Here is a 16,240-nt window from a genome sequence, read left to right as displayed (position 1 = left end):
TATTTACAGTACCATAAATGTTCTCCTCAAGCTTGCCCATTACCAATTGGTTATATTACAACAACTCACACATCCTGAGCATGCCATGGTTAGTTTCAGTGAGCGACAAGCTGTTAAGGGTTTTAAGAACCAAGATTTGTTAATCAATTACATTACAGTATGCATGTCTAATTCACCTAAGCACCCCCAGCAAAAAAACCCGTCAGGATCATAGTTTGTCTCAGTACACTGACTTGCTGAGCATGCTTAAAACAGAAAAGCAACTATGAAAAACGGTGTTTATGAAAGTGCAGCGTTTAGAAGGGCTAAACAATGACAGTCAACACCTGGAATTTCTAAACTTTATTGTAAGACTTCTGGTGTGATTTTTTCAGGGCACATCTGCACTGCAGGGTATTAATTTACCTGTTACTGTCTTGGTTTGCATTGCTTGCACGGAACAGCTGTGTCTGCCCCACAGACGACTGGGCTCCACCTCTGGGCTCCACCTCTATCAGAAGCACATTCTGGGCCTACTTCATGGAGGGATGGGCCATAACTTGGTAATAGAGCATCTACTATGCATGTAGAAGGCTCCAGGTTGAATCCCCAGCATCTCCAGGTGGGGTTGGTAAAACACCCTTGAGAGCCATCCTTGAGATCCCACATGCAAAGTGTGGGATCTACCAGGACACTTCTTAAAACCCTTTTAGAACTCTACTATGGGATTCTCTTACCTATTGTGACAGTGGGAAGCACAACTTCCTCTGTTCCTGGGATTAGCTAGCTAGGTGACATTCAGACCTATAAGAGGCAGCTTCAACTCCCCGTCTAAAGCTTTAAAGTCACTACTTGTGAGGACAGAGACAGTTTGCTTTTCCAGAAAAGCTCAGCTGCTCTCAGTTACATCCTGTTTGAAGAACATGTAATGATCTGGTTGCAACCTAGTCTAGTCTGAATGTGAACATTAAGCCTGGCTATGTGCATCTTTGATGCTCAATGGGCCCAAGACAGAAAACATCAGTCTCCCAGCATTTTCTCAGCTCAGTTTGAGTGCATGAACGTAACAGTGATTAGCTTTTTTTTAGTTGCTATTTTGTTAATGTTGTTGCTATTGTTTTATAGATTTTAACACTACATTGATTTGTTAATAATATATATCTTTCGCTATAATTGTGATGTTTAGCTTACTTTTTGTTGCTGTTTTGTTAATAGTTTTATAGATTGCAACTGTTTCAGTGATGATTTTTTCCTTATTTTATATGATTTGTGCTGTATTTGTGGTGCTCTTTTTAATGTTATCGTTCCTTATTGTTTGTAAACAGCTTTGAGATTTATTTGAATGAAAAGGGGCATGGAAATACCATCAATCAATCAATATCTGAACAGACACGAAAAGCACACTTCTTAACCCCAACAGGAAAAGTAATCACCTGCAATACTTGGCTGTCTAGTCCAGATATGTTTCTCCGTGGCACAAGGAGAGGCTCATATCAATGCCCAGCCTTGCTTTTGGCAGATCTGCACAATCTCTTGTTTTCTTTAACTTACTTTACTTGTGCACTGGTGCCCTGCCCACCCCCAGGCACTGGAAATCTTATTCAGCAAGCTCTCTGAAGATTTCAAGGCACTGCCAAGAGACTTTCAAGTTTATCTCCACAGCCCTAAGGATAGGTGAAAACGCTCTTTTTAAGCATTTCTTCTACATTCCCCACTATTGCTGCACTCTAGCATAGTGTCAGCGTGCAAGCACACACACAGAGCTCCAAATCCAAACACCTGTTCTTCAGTAGTGAAAATCTGTAAGTGAAACTGAAACTCACACACTAACATTCGAGATATTTCCTCCCAGTCAGTCAGGACCGCAGAGAAAAACTGCAAGGGAAGAATCAGAACTGCCACTTAGTCACGGAACTGGTAAGCCTTTCAGAGTAAATGACTCTGCTGATAAACAATGGGGGCCTAAAGCCCCCCCCCCCACAAATACACACCAGCCCCCCAGCAATTTCTCTGCTCAGTTGGGCAGGCTCGGTTTTGGAGGTGGCACCTATCAAAAGTTACTGGCTCTCATTCAAAACCTGTTATGATTAAGCACAGCTACTGCGATGTCGCCTGATTAGGTTAACACATTTCTGTTTCCAATTCATCCTGATTAAAGATGGATCATGTTTTTGTTTTTTGCTTTTTTATTGGGTTTTATATAATAATGATATAATAGAAGATTTACAAGTGAGAAATGAAAAACAAGTGGCTTTGATGTTTTTAGATACAGAGAAAGCATTTGACAACATCTCCTGGAATTTTATGTTTAAAGTTTTGGAATATATGAACTGCAGAAACACTTCTATAAAAGGAGTCAGGACAATTTGTCAGCTAATTTGATAGTAAATAATGTCCTGACTGAGAATTGTAAAATAACTAAAGGAACGAGACAAGGCTGCATGTTGTCAACCTTGTTGTTTATATTAGTTTTAGCAGTATTGGCGCAAAGCGTAAGATGTAATCAAGAAATTAGAAGTGACCATCTGGAATCAGCTTTTTTTCCTAGTATTCAAATAATTATCATAGCTCTGATATCCACCCTACTATGCATCTTTCTGAAAATCTCATATCCCGAACCACCCAGGTTGCTCTTGCAGACACTAATGGATCAACTAGGTTGCAGGTTTAATCCCTGTATGGGACAGCTGCATATTCCTGGATTGCAGGGGGTTGGAGTAGATGAAGCTCACAGTTCCTTCCAACTCTACGATTCTATGAACTAATACTGTATGTCCCTTTGCACATAAAAAACAGATGCAGTCACCACAAAGCCAGTAAGTGAAGTTGGAAATTGGATCCCAGCAGTCATTTATCTGGCCAACTCAAGTATTTTAAACCCCAGTTGATGTTTCTCCTTGTCAAAGTGATGTCAGAAAGATGCAATTTGAAGTGGAAAAGCAGCAGGCAGGGAGAGGAGATACTGTTCTCTTGGTCAAGCGTTTTGCTCAATCCCATCTCCATCCCAGCCTCTTTCTTCTCAGCTAAGGTTCCAGGCCCATATTTGCATTGCAAACAAGAGTATGAAATTCTGAGGCAGTGAGGAGGGGGAATTCGCAAGGGGCCGCAATGGAAGACAGGACAAAGGTGCCTGTTCTGATGTTTATCTGCTGAAGATTGCTCCCTCACAATGCTATTTTGCACAGAAAAAGCAGTGGTCAGTGCATTAAAAAAATGAAATAACCAGATAATGTGAGGTTCCAGTCTGCAGCTTGAAAACTAATTGCTGTAGGCTGTTAATCATTTACCACATTTCTATTTGATAATGACTAAAATAAAGAAAATGTAGGCTAGATGTAAGGCACTAATATGAGAAATTAACACTATACTGCTTTGCAACTCGTAGACCTATGGCCCACTAACATTAATTCCAAAAATTAAGCTTAGTGTTCTGATTAAAATCTATACCCACCTTTCCTTAGAGTGCATCTGTCAATATATCTAGTTCCTGTTCATTATGCTTCTGCAATTACTTGCTATTCCGCTAACAACCACAACTCTTACTCATCATTCCCTTATTAACACAATCTAGATTGCAACAGTCCTTTTGCTGTAAAATGGCAATTCAGCTGTTCAGCATTCAGCACTCCAGTCAGTAGAATCCACACACACCCTTTGCTCCCAGCAGCGCCTGCATTCATCTCTAACTTCTTTTCTATCAAGGAAACCAAGGCAACATTCATGGGGCTCCCATCCACCCAAGTCCAAATATACTAAACTGTGGCTAAGTGTACCTTCAGACTATACCCTGGATGACACTGGCCTTTGCTGCACCCAGGGCTCCTCCACCAGTAACAGCTTCTGCACAGCATCAGGTGAGACAGGGAAACCGCTTACCTTGGCAATGGGGCCCTTCATCTGAACCATCCACACAGTCGCGTTTGCCATTGCATAGCTTGGACATGTGGATGCAAAGGTCAGTGCCCAGGCAGCTGTGTTCATTAGGATGGCATCGGGACACTTTGCTCTGTGGACCTGGAAATGGGAAAAATTGTAACCGTTATAGGAGAAGATAAGCATACACCAAGGACCAGAATTAATAGGAATACGAGGAGCCAGAAACAAAGCCTCTTAAGTGTGAGGTGGTACATACTCAGGCATGCAAAAAACCCCACCACATACTCATGACTCTGTATCTGTTTGCATAAGGGGTAGGAGCATGCATAGTTTTCCTCCAAGTAGTTCAAGATTGTATACCCAGCTCTCCCTTTCCACATTTGGACTGCAGAAGGCTGGAGTAGATGACCCTCAGGGTATCTTCCAACACTACAGTTCTATGATTCTATCATCTTATTCTCACAGTGACTGGCTCAATGTCACCCAGGCAGCTTCATGGTTAGGTGGGGATTGGAACCCTGGTGTCCCATATTCTAGTGCAATGCTACACCACAATGGCTCTTAAAATAAAACACACACAAAAATGCTGTATCTCAGTGCGTACCGTGTTGGGCTACAAGAGACCTACATTCCAATACTTGCTCAGGCCAAGAATCCCACTGTGAGGTTCTTAGACAAATATCAACTAGCTATGTTCTGTTCCTGATTCTGCTCTTGTCATGCTTGGTTAAATTGTGCATTTTATTCATCTCAGTCTCTACATTACAAAATGGATTTGAATTCACATGTACTCATACTAGCTTGTGCATTTCCCTTACACATCTGGTTGGCCATTGTGAAGACAGAACACACGACTAGATGGGCCTTTGGTACAATCCAGCAGGGCTCTTACATGCTCCTGACCACCACTGCACTACCAACCTTGAGACTTGTTTTCAAAAAAAGTCAGTTCCCTTCAGCAGCTTCAAATAGAGGGTTAATTAAGGAGGATCATTTACAGTCCATGGGAGGGGGGGTCATGGAGTGACCCAGCCTATCAGTCAAAGTGGTCCACCACACAGAAAAAGACCCATTGATCAACCACTTAATCACAACTGGGGCAAGCATCGTTAACAAGCCACTTTATTTCTTGTAGAAGCTAATAAACAAGGTTATTTTATTTTTTGTGACTAGCTTGTGGTACACTCCAAAAGGCTGCATTAGACAGGAATTTTTAACCTTAGAAAACGACTTTAAAAGTAGCTGTTCTTTTGTCCATAAATATATGTCCTTTAATTGATTTGGCTGGAACCCAAAGACAAATAAAACTGGGAATGTCACAACTGAGAAGATAAAGTCTGGACCAAGAGATGGGAGACTCTAACCAGCTATGAAATTCAAGGGGCAAGAAGAAGCAGAAGACTCCATTCTGTTTACAACAGTTTGCCTGCGGTGGTTATAGATTTGATATCACAAAACATTTCCATTAAGTGACACTTAGGTCAGAGCCATTAACTCCATGTGATGGTTTATTGCAGCCTCCCCAACCCGGGGATGCCAGTGTGACCAATGGCAACAGATGATGGGAATTGGAAAATGTCAATCACCTTTCCTACCTGGACAGTTCTCTTTCCACAAGGGCTGATACTGATGCTGAAATCCAGCATCACCTTGAGCTCTGTGTGTGCAGCTTTCTCCCGATTGAAGCACAGAGTGTTTGAGGACTGGGACATTCGCAGGGAAACCAAAATGCTTGTTAATAAAGCTATTGTACTACCAACTTTACTGCACGCTTATGAAACATAGACCATTTATAAACACCAACTCCTTGAAATATTCCATTAACAGTGTCTCCAAAAAAAATGCACACATCACTTGGGAAGACAGGTGAACAAATGACAGTGTGCTGAAAGAAGCAAAGCTCACCAGTGTCAAAGCAATGATTCTTCAACATCAACTTGTTGACTGGTCATGTTGTTCAGATGCCTTTGTCTTCCAAAACAACTACTCTATTCCCAACTTAAGAATGGAAAGCGAAATACCGGTGGACAATAAAAGAGGTTTAAAGATGCTCTCAATGCAAATCTTAAAAAATATATAAGCACTGGTAACTGGAAAACACTGGCTTGTGAGCGCTCCAAAGGTGACATGGACTTTGAAGAAGCACAAACTCAGGGCGAAAAGGAGAAACGAGCTAAGAAGAAGACACGTTTGGCAAACCCTCATCATGATCAACTCCTGTCTCCCCACTGTTAAAGTATGTGTGGCTCCAGAGTTGGCCTCCACAGTCAGTTACGGACTCACGGTTAAGACCGTGTTCATGGAAGACAACCTTACTCGGCTATGAGTGATGGCCAAAGAAGAAAAAGAAGAAAGATGGGAGTTGTAGTTCAACAACATCTGGAGGGCACCAGTTTAAGATGTGCTTGAACTGACCACTTTAATTTTGAGGGTAAAGCAGCTACATGGGACCCCGATCAGATCAGGGGACTGTTTGCTTGCTATCATGGGAAATTTACTGCTTGCTGTGCCTTAAAAGAAAACTATATGAAAATGATGTATATATGGTATCTAACACCTAACAAATTGTCTAAAATGTGTAAGGTGGTTCCTAATAATCGCTGGAAGTGTGAACAAGTAGATTGATCTTTTTTCATATGTGGTGGACTTGTAACAAAGCGAGGGTACTTTGGGAAATGATATATGATGAGATAAAAAAAGACATTTAAAGTGATTATACAAAAAACAACAACCCTGGAACTTTTCTCTTAGGGATTATAGGGACAACAGTTCCAAAACAGATGATTAAACTGTTTATGTATGTAACAACAGCTAGGATTCTCTATGTACAAGAATGGAAGAAAGAAGAAGTTCCCACCAAAGCAGAATGGATAAGTAAAGCGTTGGACTACATGGAATTAGCAAAGTTAACAGCCAAAATAAGAAAACCTAATGACGATTGTTTTATGGAAAAATTCAGATTACCTGAACTTGCAATCAGGATTTAAACTACGAACAACAGTAAGCACTTTCGTCTGTCCTGACTATGCCACCTGTCAGCCTCACTGGGTAAGCCTGAGTTCTAGTACTTAGAATCATAAAATTGTAGAGCTGGAAGGGACCACGAGGGTCATCTAGTCCAACCCCCTGCAATTCAGGAATCTTGAAAGAGGAGGAGAAAAAAAATATTATTCCCTGCCACCAATGCTCACTTCCTTTTCCTCACAAACTAAAAAGTCCCAACCTAACACTGTTGGTGTTGCTGTGCTATCTCTCATTTCTGCAGATGCATCGTGTCCTTTGTCCTATGCTACTGGGTGGACATAAAACTGTGACACCTGCACTAGCATTAACCCTGACACAATGGCCACCTGGAGAGCCGGAGCTTGGGGCAGGCTGTCCATTTCTAAACCTCAGAATTCCTTCCTTATACACCTGAGCCCCTCACCTTTCCACAAGCCCAGGAAGCAACTGTGATGGCTGCAGAGCCACAAGAGCTCTTCCCCCTTGAAAAACAGGGTTAAAGAGCCATCTGTGTCCTGAGGTAAGAAACCAAGCTGAACTATGAAAAAAGCACTCCACCAAAGCCTTTGTTTCAGTTAAACCAATGAACAATTTATTGAACAGAGCTCATGTGGCTGACACTTCAATTCCATGTATGACCCCTGCTTAAAATTAATTGCTGACTCTACAGGGTGCCTAACCATTCTGGTGCTCCAGCAACCTCCAGTGTAGATAACCTCAAATTGGGGAAGGGGCACAGAACTGCAACAGCATGTTGGTCTTCTCTTTTGCAAAACACACTGGCTCCTTCTCATAGGCAACTGTGGCTCAGAACAAATGAGTTGGCCCCAATGCCTCTTGTGGCCTTATCAAGTACCCCTTCTGAGCTGCTTACCATGCATGTTTACGAACAGTCAAACAAGCCTCCGTATCTTCCTACAGCAGCCTGCCACCAAAGAGTGAACATTCATATCTCCTCAGTGATCAGCTAGACCAAACAGAGAAGTTCCCTCACCAGTCTAATGCCCCTCTTGCCAAAACATAGAAAGCTGCTTTATCCAGGCTCAGACTATTGGTTCATCTAGGTCAGCTTTGCCCACACTGACTGGCAGCAGCTCTCCAGAGTTTCAGGCAGGGGGCATATCCAGTACTAGTGGGAGTTGCCAAGAATTGAATCTGGGGCCTTATGCACAGAAGGCAGACGCTGTACCTCTAAGCTACAGCCTATCATTAAATTCATTCCAAGCAAGCACTTTGGGGCAGGGTGGGGACAGAGAGAGAATGGCAAAAATGGAATACCATTTCACTGAAATTCATTTATTTGTACATTGCTTACATGTCTTTTCCCATCCTTTTTGGTCCATCTCAACAGTGGTTATGCTCGTATGGGATCTTACACCAGTTTAGTCATGACCAGAAATGTCACAGGAAAAACTGTGTCTTTATGACTATCAGGATTGTCCCAGACCTGTCTGCAGGACCCAACTCAATTAAGTATTAATGCCTGATTTAAATACATTTTTTTTCCCTTCTGAAGTCCATGGGCTCCAGAACACGGAGTACGATTGGGATTCCCTGGGTGTTCGCATGCAAATATTTGCCAGCATTACTTCCCTAAGCCTAACATACAGGGGTATTAACAGTGGCAACCGCACAAACCCCACCTCCCGTTCCCTTTATCTCCAAATACTGCCTGAGCCAAATCTCGCCTGTCAGCACAAGCATGGGACCACAGAAGGTCTCTGTCTCTGGGGGCTGTTAGCTGGCCCTTTCTCACGCCACTATGGCACCAACCTCAAGGCTTCCTTATCTTCCAGGCAAAGGGAGAAAACAGCACTATGAAATCTGGGGTTCAAGGACTTTCTTTTGCAGGAGTCCTCAGCCAATCTCGAGAAGTCCCAGTACAAGAGACAACGGTTCTGTTGGTCATTACAGGAGGAATTTAGTTTACTCTACTGCCTTTTTTGCAAATGCTCTCTTACATAGGCTTAAAACTTGCAAAGGAAGCTATATGGCAGATGTTTTAAAAGTGCCAACCATATTTGCAAGTGGGTGAAAAGCACTACAAACCAACTTACTCAGAGACCAATTTATCAAATTAAATCACATTTCATGTTCCCTACACCTGTCAATTCTTTGCATCTTTGTTTTTAAATCACACTTTATAACATAAATAACAAAAAAACATTGCACAACTACAACATACATATTTTATCCTGATTTTTTTAAGTCAACTTACGTTCAAGTTCAAAACAATGCATTGAACTGTATTCGCAGTATTCAAAAAATGGGCTCCAGTTGGAAGCTACCGTATTTTTCGCTCTATAACACGCACCTGACCATAACACGCACATCGTTTTTAGAGGAGGAAAACAAGGGAAAAAACATTCTGAATGAAACAGTGGATGTATCATTTTTGTGCTTCATGCTGTGGCCACAGACATGTGATCTGATGGTGAATTTGGGGTGACCCAATGCAAAAATCCTGAGAATCCCTGTGGATCCATGCTTTGTAACCACGTTTTTGCACCATTGCAGCCCCAGGCAACAGTGGGTGTGTGATTTTTGGGGGGCAGGCTATAGCCATGGACATGCTATGTGCTCTAATGGTGAATTTGGGCTGACCCAATGCAAAGATCCTGAGGATCCATGTGGATCCATGCTTTGTAGCCACGTTTTTGCACCATTGCAGCCCCAGGCAACAGTGGGTGCGTGATTTTGGGGGGGCAGGCTGTAGCCATGGACATGCTATGTGATCTGATGGTGAATTTGGGGTGACCCAATGCAAAGATCCTGAGGATCCATGTAGATCCATGCTTTGTAACCACATTTCTGCACCACTGCAGCCCCAGGCAACAGTGGGTGCGTGATTTTTGGGGGGCAGGCTGTAGCCATGGACATGCTATGTGCTCTGATGGTGAATTTGGGCTGACCCAATGCAAAGATCCTGAGGATCCATGTGGATCCATGCTTTGTAACCACGTTTTTGCACCATTGCAGCCCCAGGCAACAGTGGGTACGTGATATTTGGGGGGCAGGCTGTAGCCATGGACATGCTATGTGATCTGATGGTGAATTTGAGGTGACCCAATGCAAAGATCCTGAGGATCCATGTGGATCCATGCTTTGTAACCACGTTTTTGCACCATTGCAGCCCTGTTTTTGCATCAGATCATTGCTATGTGATCTGATGGTGAATTTGGGATGACCCAATGCAAAGATCCTGAGGATCCATGTGGATCCATGCTTTGTAACCACGTTTTAAGTGGGGAGGGAAGGAAAAATATAGAAGGGACAAGGAGCACGAGAGGGGTGTGCGGAGAAGCAACTGGCTAAGAATGCAGGAGAGGGGTTTAAAGGGGGGAGGAAGGAAGGCAAAAGTCCACCCACCCACTCAAGCCAGCCCTCTCTCTCTCTCTCTCTCTCTCTCTCATCTGCATGTTTTCCGCTGCCTGCCGAGTCCCCAGACGCAGCAGCAGCAGCACCGGAGCGGACGCTCTGCTTTCCTCTCTACTTGCCTGGAGGGGAGGGGTTGCCTGGAGGGGAGGGGATTTCACTGCTCTTTGTTCCGTATGAGCAAACAGCAACCGAAACAGAACAGAGTGGGCAGTAAGACCCTGAGGCAGAATGCAGGAAAGCAGCAGCCTCCTCTCCTCCGTGACGGCACAATATGATTTTTGCCTGATTTTTGCCATGCACTTGGGACAAACGGCTCCAGGGACCACACATTCGCTCTATAACCCGCACAGACATTTCCCCTTACTTTTTAGGAGAAAAAATCTGCGTGTTATAGAGGGAAAAATACGGTATTTTGGCCTTTGTCTTTTTGCTTTGGTTTTTATGTAATAAATTAATCTGGCCAAAATCTATGCTGGCTGACGAATGTGCATTCAGTTATTATTCTTGTTATTTTAAAAGACAACTATGTTCTTTCAGGTTATTGTTACTTATCAAGGCACCTTAAGTCAGAGCAATGGTGTTGGACTTCAACTCCCTCCCATCAGCCCTTGCCAGCATCCATCCAGTTGATCTAAATAGGTTTTGAATCCAGCTCTCTAATAACTTAGGCAAATGTGTCCAACAGGGTCTAATAGGGTAATGTGTAGTAGACAAGAAGTTCTGTGATGATTATTACCTTCAGGTAGGTAGCTGTGTTGGTCTGGCACAGTCAAAATTAATTAATTAATTGAAAAATTGTCCCAGTAGCACCTTAGAGACCAACTAAGTTTGTTCTGGGTATAAGCTTTCTGTTATCTGAAGAAGTGTGCATGCACACGAAAGCTTATACCCAGAAGAAACATAGTTGGTCTCTAAGGTGCTACTGGACAATTTTTTAATTTATTTGATTATTACATTGGAATCATTGCACATGTAATCAATCTCTGCTGAGCTACAGCCTATGCTGTGTATAAACTCACAAAATGGTTACCTCAAGCTCTCAGAGGGAAAAAACAGATGTAAAGAACCAGCTAACCTGCGGTAGCAGCGTGACATCTTAGGAAGGAATGAGGATACCATTTTGCTAGGCTGCTTTTATGTTTAAGGATTAGGACTATCAATAAACTTGAAAGCTTGCAATAAGGATTTATAAGTGCATCAATTCAAATAAAGACAGGGATGGAGTGTGGAATTTCAAATTTCTCTGTTACCTGTTTTAATAATACATATTTTCAGAATCATATTAATGCTTTGGAAAATGCAATAATCTGCCTGGGCTTAGATCTGCCTAGATCTATAAAGCAATGGTGGGAGAAATGATGTAACGAAAATACAATGCGTTAAGAATCAAGATTGCTGTGATGGTAATCAAGGTGCAGTTTTGACCTTAGAGGTAGAGAAGTACAGTGGCCAAGCAAATGAACTGGCCTGCTTCAATGGTTGTTGTAAATATACCCTGGGCACTTAAGAAAAATCACTATAAATATGAAAACGTGGGGGGGGGGGGTTTCTGGCCTATCAAAATTAAGGTGGAGAGGAAACAGAGCCATATTCTCCCTTCCTTGACCCAGACAGCCTGCATGTTCTATAGCATGTCTACAGGGCATAAACTCCTACGGAATTCCAGTTTTGCAGAAGCTTTCATTTTGCAAAACAATGTGAATATTAGTGCAGCTACTGTATCTCACCCTAGTAGTAACTCAGCTTAGTGGTCTACTCACGAGAGTGGTGTAATACACACACAAAGCTTTATTGTGGTCTATAGACCCACAGTACACAGTACAACAATAGTATATATCAACAGTTGTTAAGATGTAAGATTGACCTTGCTGGCCAACAGAGCAGCTTTAGCCTGTACATACTGATTTCTGATTTTTACTGCCTCTGAGAGGAATTTTGTTACAGCCAGTTTAATAGTATCAATCTTATCCTCAAGGAGAACCCTGACAAGAAAAGAGTCAGCAATTCCAGGTTGTTTAGGATTGATTAGATGCTGTCTAACCTGTCTAGGGACACGGGTGGCGCTGTGGTCTAAACCACTGAGCCTCTTGGCCCTGCCGATCAGAAGGTTGGCGGTTCAAATCCTTGCGATGGGGTGAGCACCCGTTGCTTGGTCCCAGCTCCTGCCAACCTAGCAGTTTGAAAGCATACCACTTAAGCATTTGTGTACCACTTTAAAAGTCATGGCTTCCCCCCAAGAATCTTGGTAAATACGGTCAAATTCTTAAAGTAGGGAGATAACAAAAAACCCTGCTGATATTGGATTCATGACACAGATGGGCCACAGGTCACATGTGAGCGAGATCATAAATCACTAAAGGCAATATCCCATAACCTCTGTTTCACAGTTTTGAGGGCAATATCATACTCCAGGTGGGGAAGAAAAGATGATGAAAGACCTATCAAAGAGGCCTTACAGGCCATGTTGTTGTTTTTTACCGGGAGCTGATATACTCCTCATTTAACAAATGAAGGAGTAGACCATTCCCAAGGCCATACATGCAGAATCTTAGCCAATATTTCAAAGCACTTCACATGTAATACTTAAAGTGGGAACTCACCAAAGATTACACTGCTAGTTTTATTATTAGAAATTGCAAAAGGCATTCCTCCCCACCAAATCACAGAAGCAGATGTTGTGATATTCCACAGCAGGAAAATCTCTGAAGGTGCCATATCCACACTAGCTCCCACTCCAAATTTTAGAGGGAAATGGAGATCAGTCGCAATTTGCCAATGCCTTGCTACAATAAGCCTCTCATTCCTCAAAACCACAAATAACTGGGGCCTAGCCTTCTCTCACAATGATCACCCTCTTTGAAATATTGTTTACAGAGAACTGGCAAACATCCCGGAAGAATCTCCTCTCTTATCGTAATCTGAAATCAATTGCTCTAGAGCAATTTATGAGAAAAGGCTTTGCAGTCATTTATTCTGAGATACTTGCCTCTAAGCACAACTAAGAACATAACAAGAGCCTGACTAGATCTGAGGCCCACCTAGTCCAACATCCTTTTGTTTCTCCCAGTGGCCAACCAGATGCATCTATGGAAAGCCCATAAGCAGGCCATGACCTCAATCACTGCTCCCCAGCTGACTCTGACCTTGGAGGTAATGTGTAGCCATCATAACCAGCAGCCTCTGATAGCCTGATCCTACATGAATTTCTCTACTCTCTCTTCAAAGCTGCCCAATTTGGCAGCCCTCGTTATATCCTGTATGGGATTTCATAGAGTAACTACGTGCTGTGTGAAGTAAGACATTAATCGAACAATCAGCTTAATTAGATGACACTGGTTCCAGTATTATGCAAGACAGCCTCCTCCCTGACTCACAGCATGCATACTTTATGCTCTTCCACTGTGTCTCTCCTCTTCCTCACAGTTTTTCTAAGCTAAAAAGCCCCAGATGTTGTGAACATTCCTCACAGAGGAGTTGTTCCAGCCCCATGATCATCCCCAGGTGTGTGGCCAATAGACAGGAATAATGAGAGTTGCAATCCAACATCTGCAATCACACACACACAAACACAACCCAACAACATCTACAATGAATAAATAACAGCATCATTAAATGATCCAGCAACTGCAGTTAGTGCAGAATGCTGCAACCCAAGATGCTGAGCAGAGCAAGACCATGTCTACATATAACACCTCTGTTCAAAGATCTGCGCTGGTTACCCATTTGCTGTATATAAAGCCCTAAACAGCTTGAGACCATTTTACTTGAGGAATCACCTTGTCCTGTATGTGCCTGCTTGACCACTTTGTAACAGTGTCCATTCCGCAGAACAGAAGCCCCACAATACTTGTTCCAACACTTTGGAACTCCCTGCCTATTGACATCAGGCATTTTCACTGTATCCTTTTCAGCACCTGCTTACAACATTTTTGTTCAGGAAAGCCTATCCAGACACAGGTGTGTTATCATCTCTTTTTTGTTTATTGCTTATTTCAATTTCTTTTTTAAAATGTTTATAATTAATTGCTTTTAACTGTTTTTATTTATAATTTTAAAATTGATTGTAAGTTGTTTAGAGATTTTGTTGCAATCATGCAGTACCATTAAAGAATTAAATTAATCAGGGGAGCTAAATTTGGGGAAAGCTGGATAAGGTAGCATATGGCCTTTGGGGAGAAACATAGCTTTGTTGAATGTTTTCAGAGCGAATCATGGTTCAGTGATGTATATTTTTGCATATGGAAGTTTCCGGTTTCAATCCCTAGCATCTCCTTTTAAGGTTTTCAAGTAGCAGGGCTGGGGAAAATGTCTACCCAGGATACTGGAGAATAGACAAGAATGAGAGAAATTGACTGACTCCTTATCAAACATAATGCCACAATATTCAGTCCTAGATGGTTTCTCCTTGACGGCTTCCTCACAGCTGTTGCGTTATACTTGTAAATAGCATCTAGGGCATTTGCTATTGTCTCCTTCAAAAAGGGGGTAAGGTAAGGGTGAGGGGGCTTCGCACACGAGGAAACAACTGCAGAGACTGATCCATCAGGCTTTTCTCATTCATTCTTCTAGAACAAATCTGCACACAGAAACCAAAGCAAAGGCTCTGCTGTCAGGAAATGAATCACTGGGCCCAATGAAAAGTGCTAACTCTGCAATCATAATGGAATAGATTCTGGGCACTCACAGAGCACACCGTCTCCCTGGCTTGCACCAGAAAGACTTAACTAGAATCCAGCCTAAGATTACTGGTCCGCAGATTATGTATTGATTTATTTATTACATTTGTACACCACTGTATACCCATAGATCTCAGTACAGTAAATTAATTGGCTTAAATCCAAAACTATCAGCATAGGTGGCTTTTTGAGATACTGGCTCACTTCCCACATGATGGTAAACCATACTTAATGCTTTATTGTGAACACACCTAGCTGAGATATTTTTCTCCTTCAGCTAACGTTCAGAGCAAACCAACCCCCATCCCCAACTCAGCATTCCATCATTCTATCTATCTATCTATCTATCTATCTATCTATCTATCTATGTATTTTATTTATGACATTTGCATACTGTCTTTCATCAAAAGATATCAGGGTAGTTCACAAGATAAAAAAAGGAGATAAAAGCACAGATAGTTAAAACAGAAACATCAGAACTAGGGATAATAATTTGTTTCTCTCCAACAAACTACAAATCAGTAAGCCAAGAATACGCCTTGGCTACAGATCATGGTTTGTTGAGAGTGAAACAAACCATGGTGCCTGGTTTGGACATATAGTGGGGGAGGAGAGCTGAAAATAATGCCAATATTTTTCACATCTGGCAAACCAATGTTCCCTTTGGTTTCAGATAATACAAGGGTGGATGAGTCTAAAAAGTCCAGGACACAAATTTTCACAAAAATCTCTACAGGCTATGGTGGCTCATTTATTAGAAGTAATGTATTTAGCATTAACTCTGGAAGTATAGACTCGATTCTGACCAAACTAAGCCTTCTGGTGTATATTTTGCTTTATGGGGCTTAGTTTGGTCAGAAAGGCTCACAACAAACATGGTGGGAGAATGTCTAACATAATAACGACATTATTAACAGTGACCAGGCAAACATCTCTTAATATAGTTTTATTTATTATTGATGAAATGCAAAACCAGGAATTGTAATATTATGCATGAATGTCACTACTTGCCATCTTCTGGCCCCGTTTCAACTCATGCTTTGAAATCTCCTAATGATACAATTATAAGCATCTCAACCCAATAGTGAGAATGGGTTGTCTTCAACGTTAGTCATGCTCAAAGGAAATCCACTGAAATTAATATACAACTGGCATCTGTTAATTTCAATGGGTGTACTCTAAGTAGAACCTAGATGGGTACAGCCCAATATTTAGAAGATCAGATACTGCAGCCAGCCTCTCCAAAAAGTATTAATTTCCAGTGAATTCACCACACAATCACCAAACAGAAGAAGAACGAGGAGGTGGTTATGTAGGAATAATAAAAA

General features: G+C 42.0%; 1 protein-coding gene across 6 annotated transcripts in view; it reads right to left on the bottom strand.

Annotated features, from left to right (window-relative positions):
* Positions 1–16,240, bottom strand: part of LRP1 (LDL receptor related protein 1) — a 317,737-nt gene that overhangs the window by 205,689 nt on the left and 95,808 nt on the right. For all 6 annotated transcript variants that reach the window (XM_083729139.1, XM_083729138.1, XM_083729137.1 and 3 more), the window contains one exon: positions 3,856–3,993. In XM_083729139.1, the coding sequence (XP_083585265.1) occupies positions 3,856–3,993 (138 nt within the window). The remainder of the gene's footprint in view (positions 1–3,855; positions 3,994–16,240) is intronic.

The sequence above is a fragment of the Podarcis gaigeae genome, assembly GCF_964106915.1.
Source record: "Podarcis gaigeae genome assembly, chromosome: 2".
Lineage (NCBI taxonomy): Eukaryota > Metazoa > Chordata > Lepidosauria > Squamata > Lacertidae > Podarcis > Podarcis gaigeae.
This window is presented reverse-complemented; position numbering and strand designations above follow the sequence as displayed.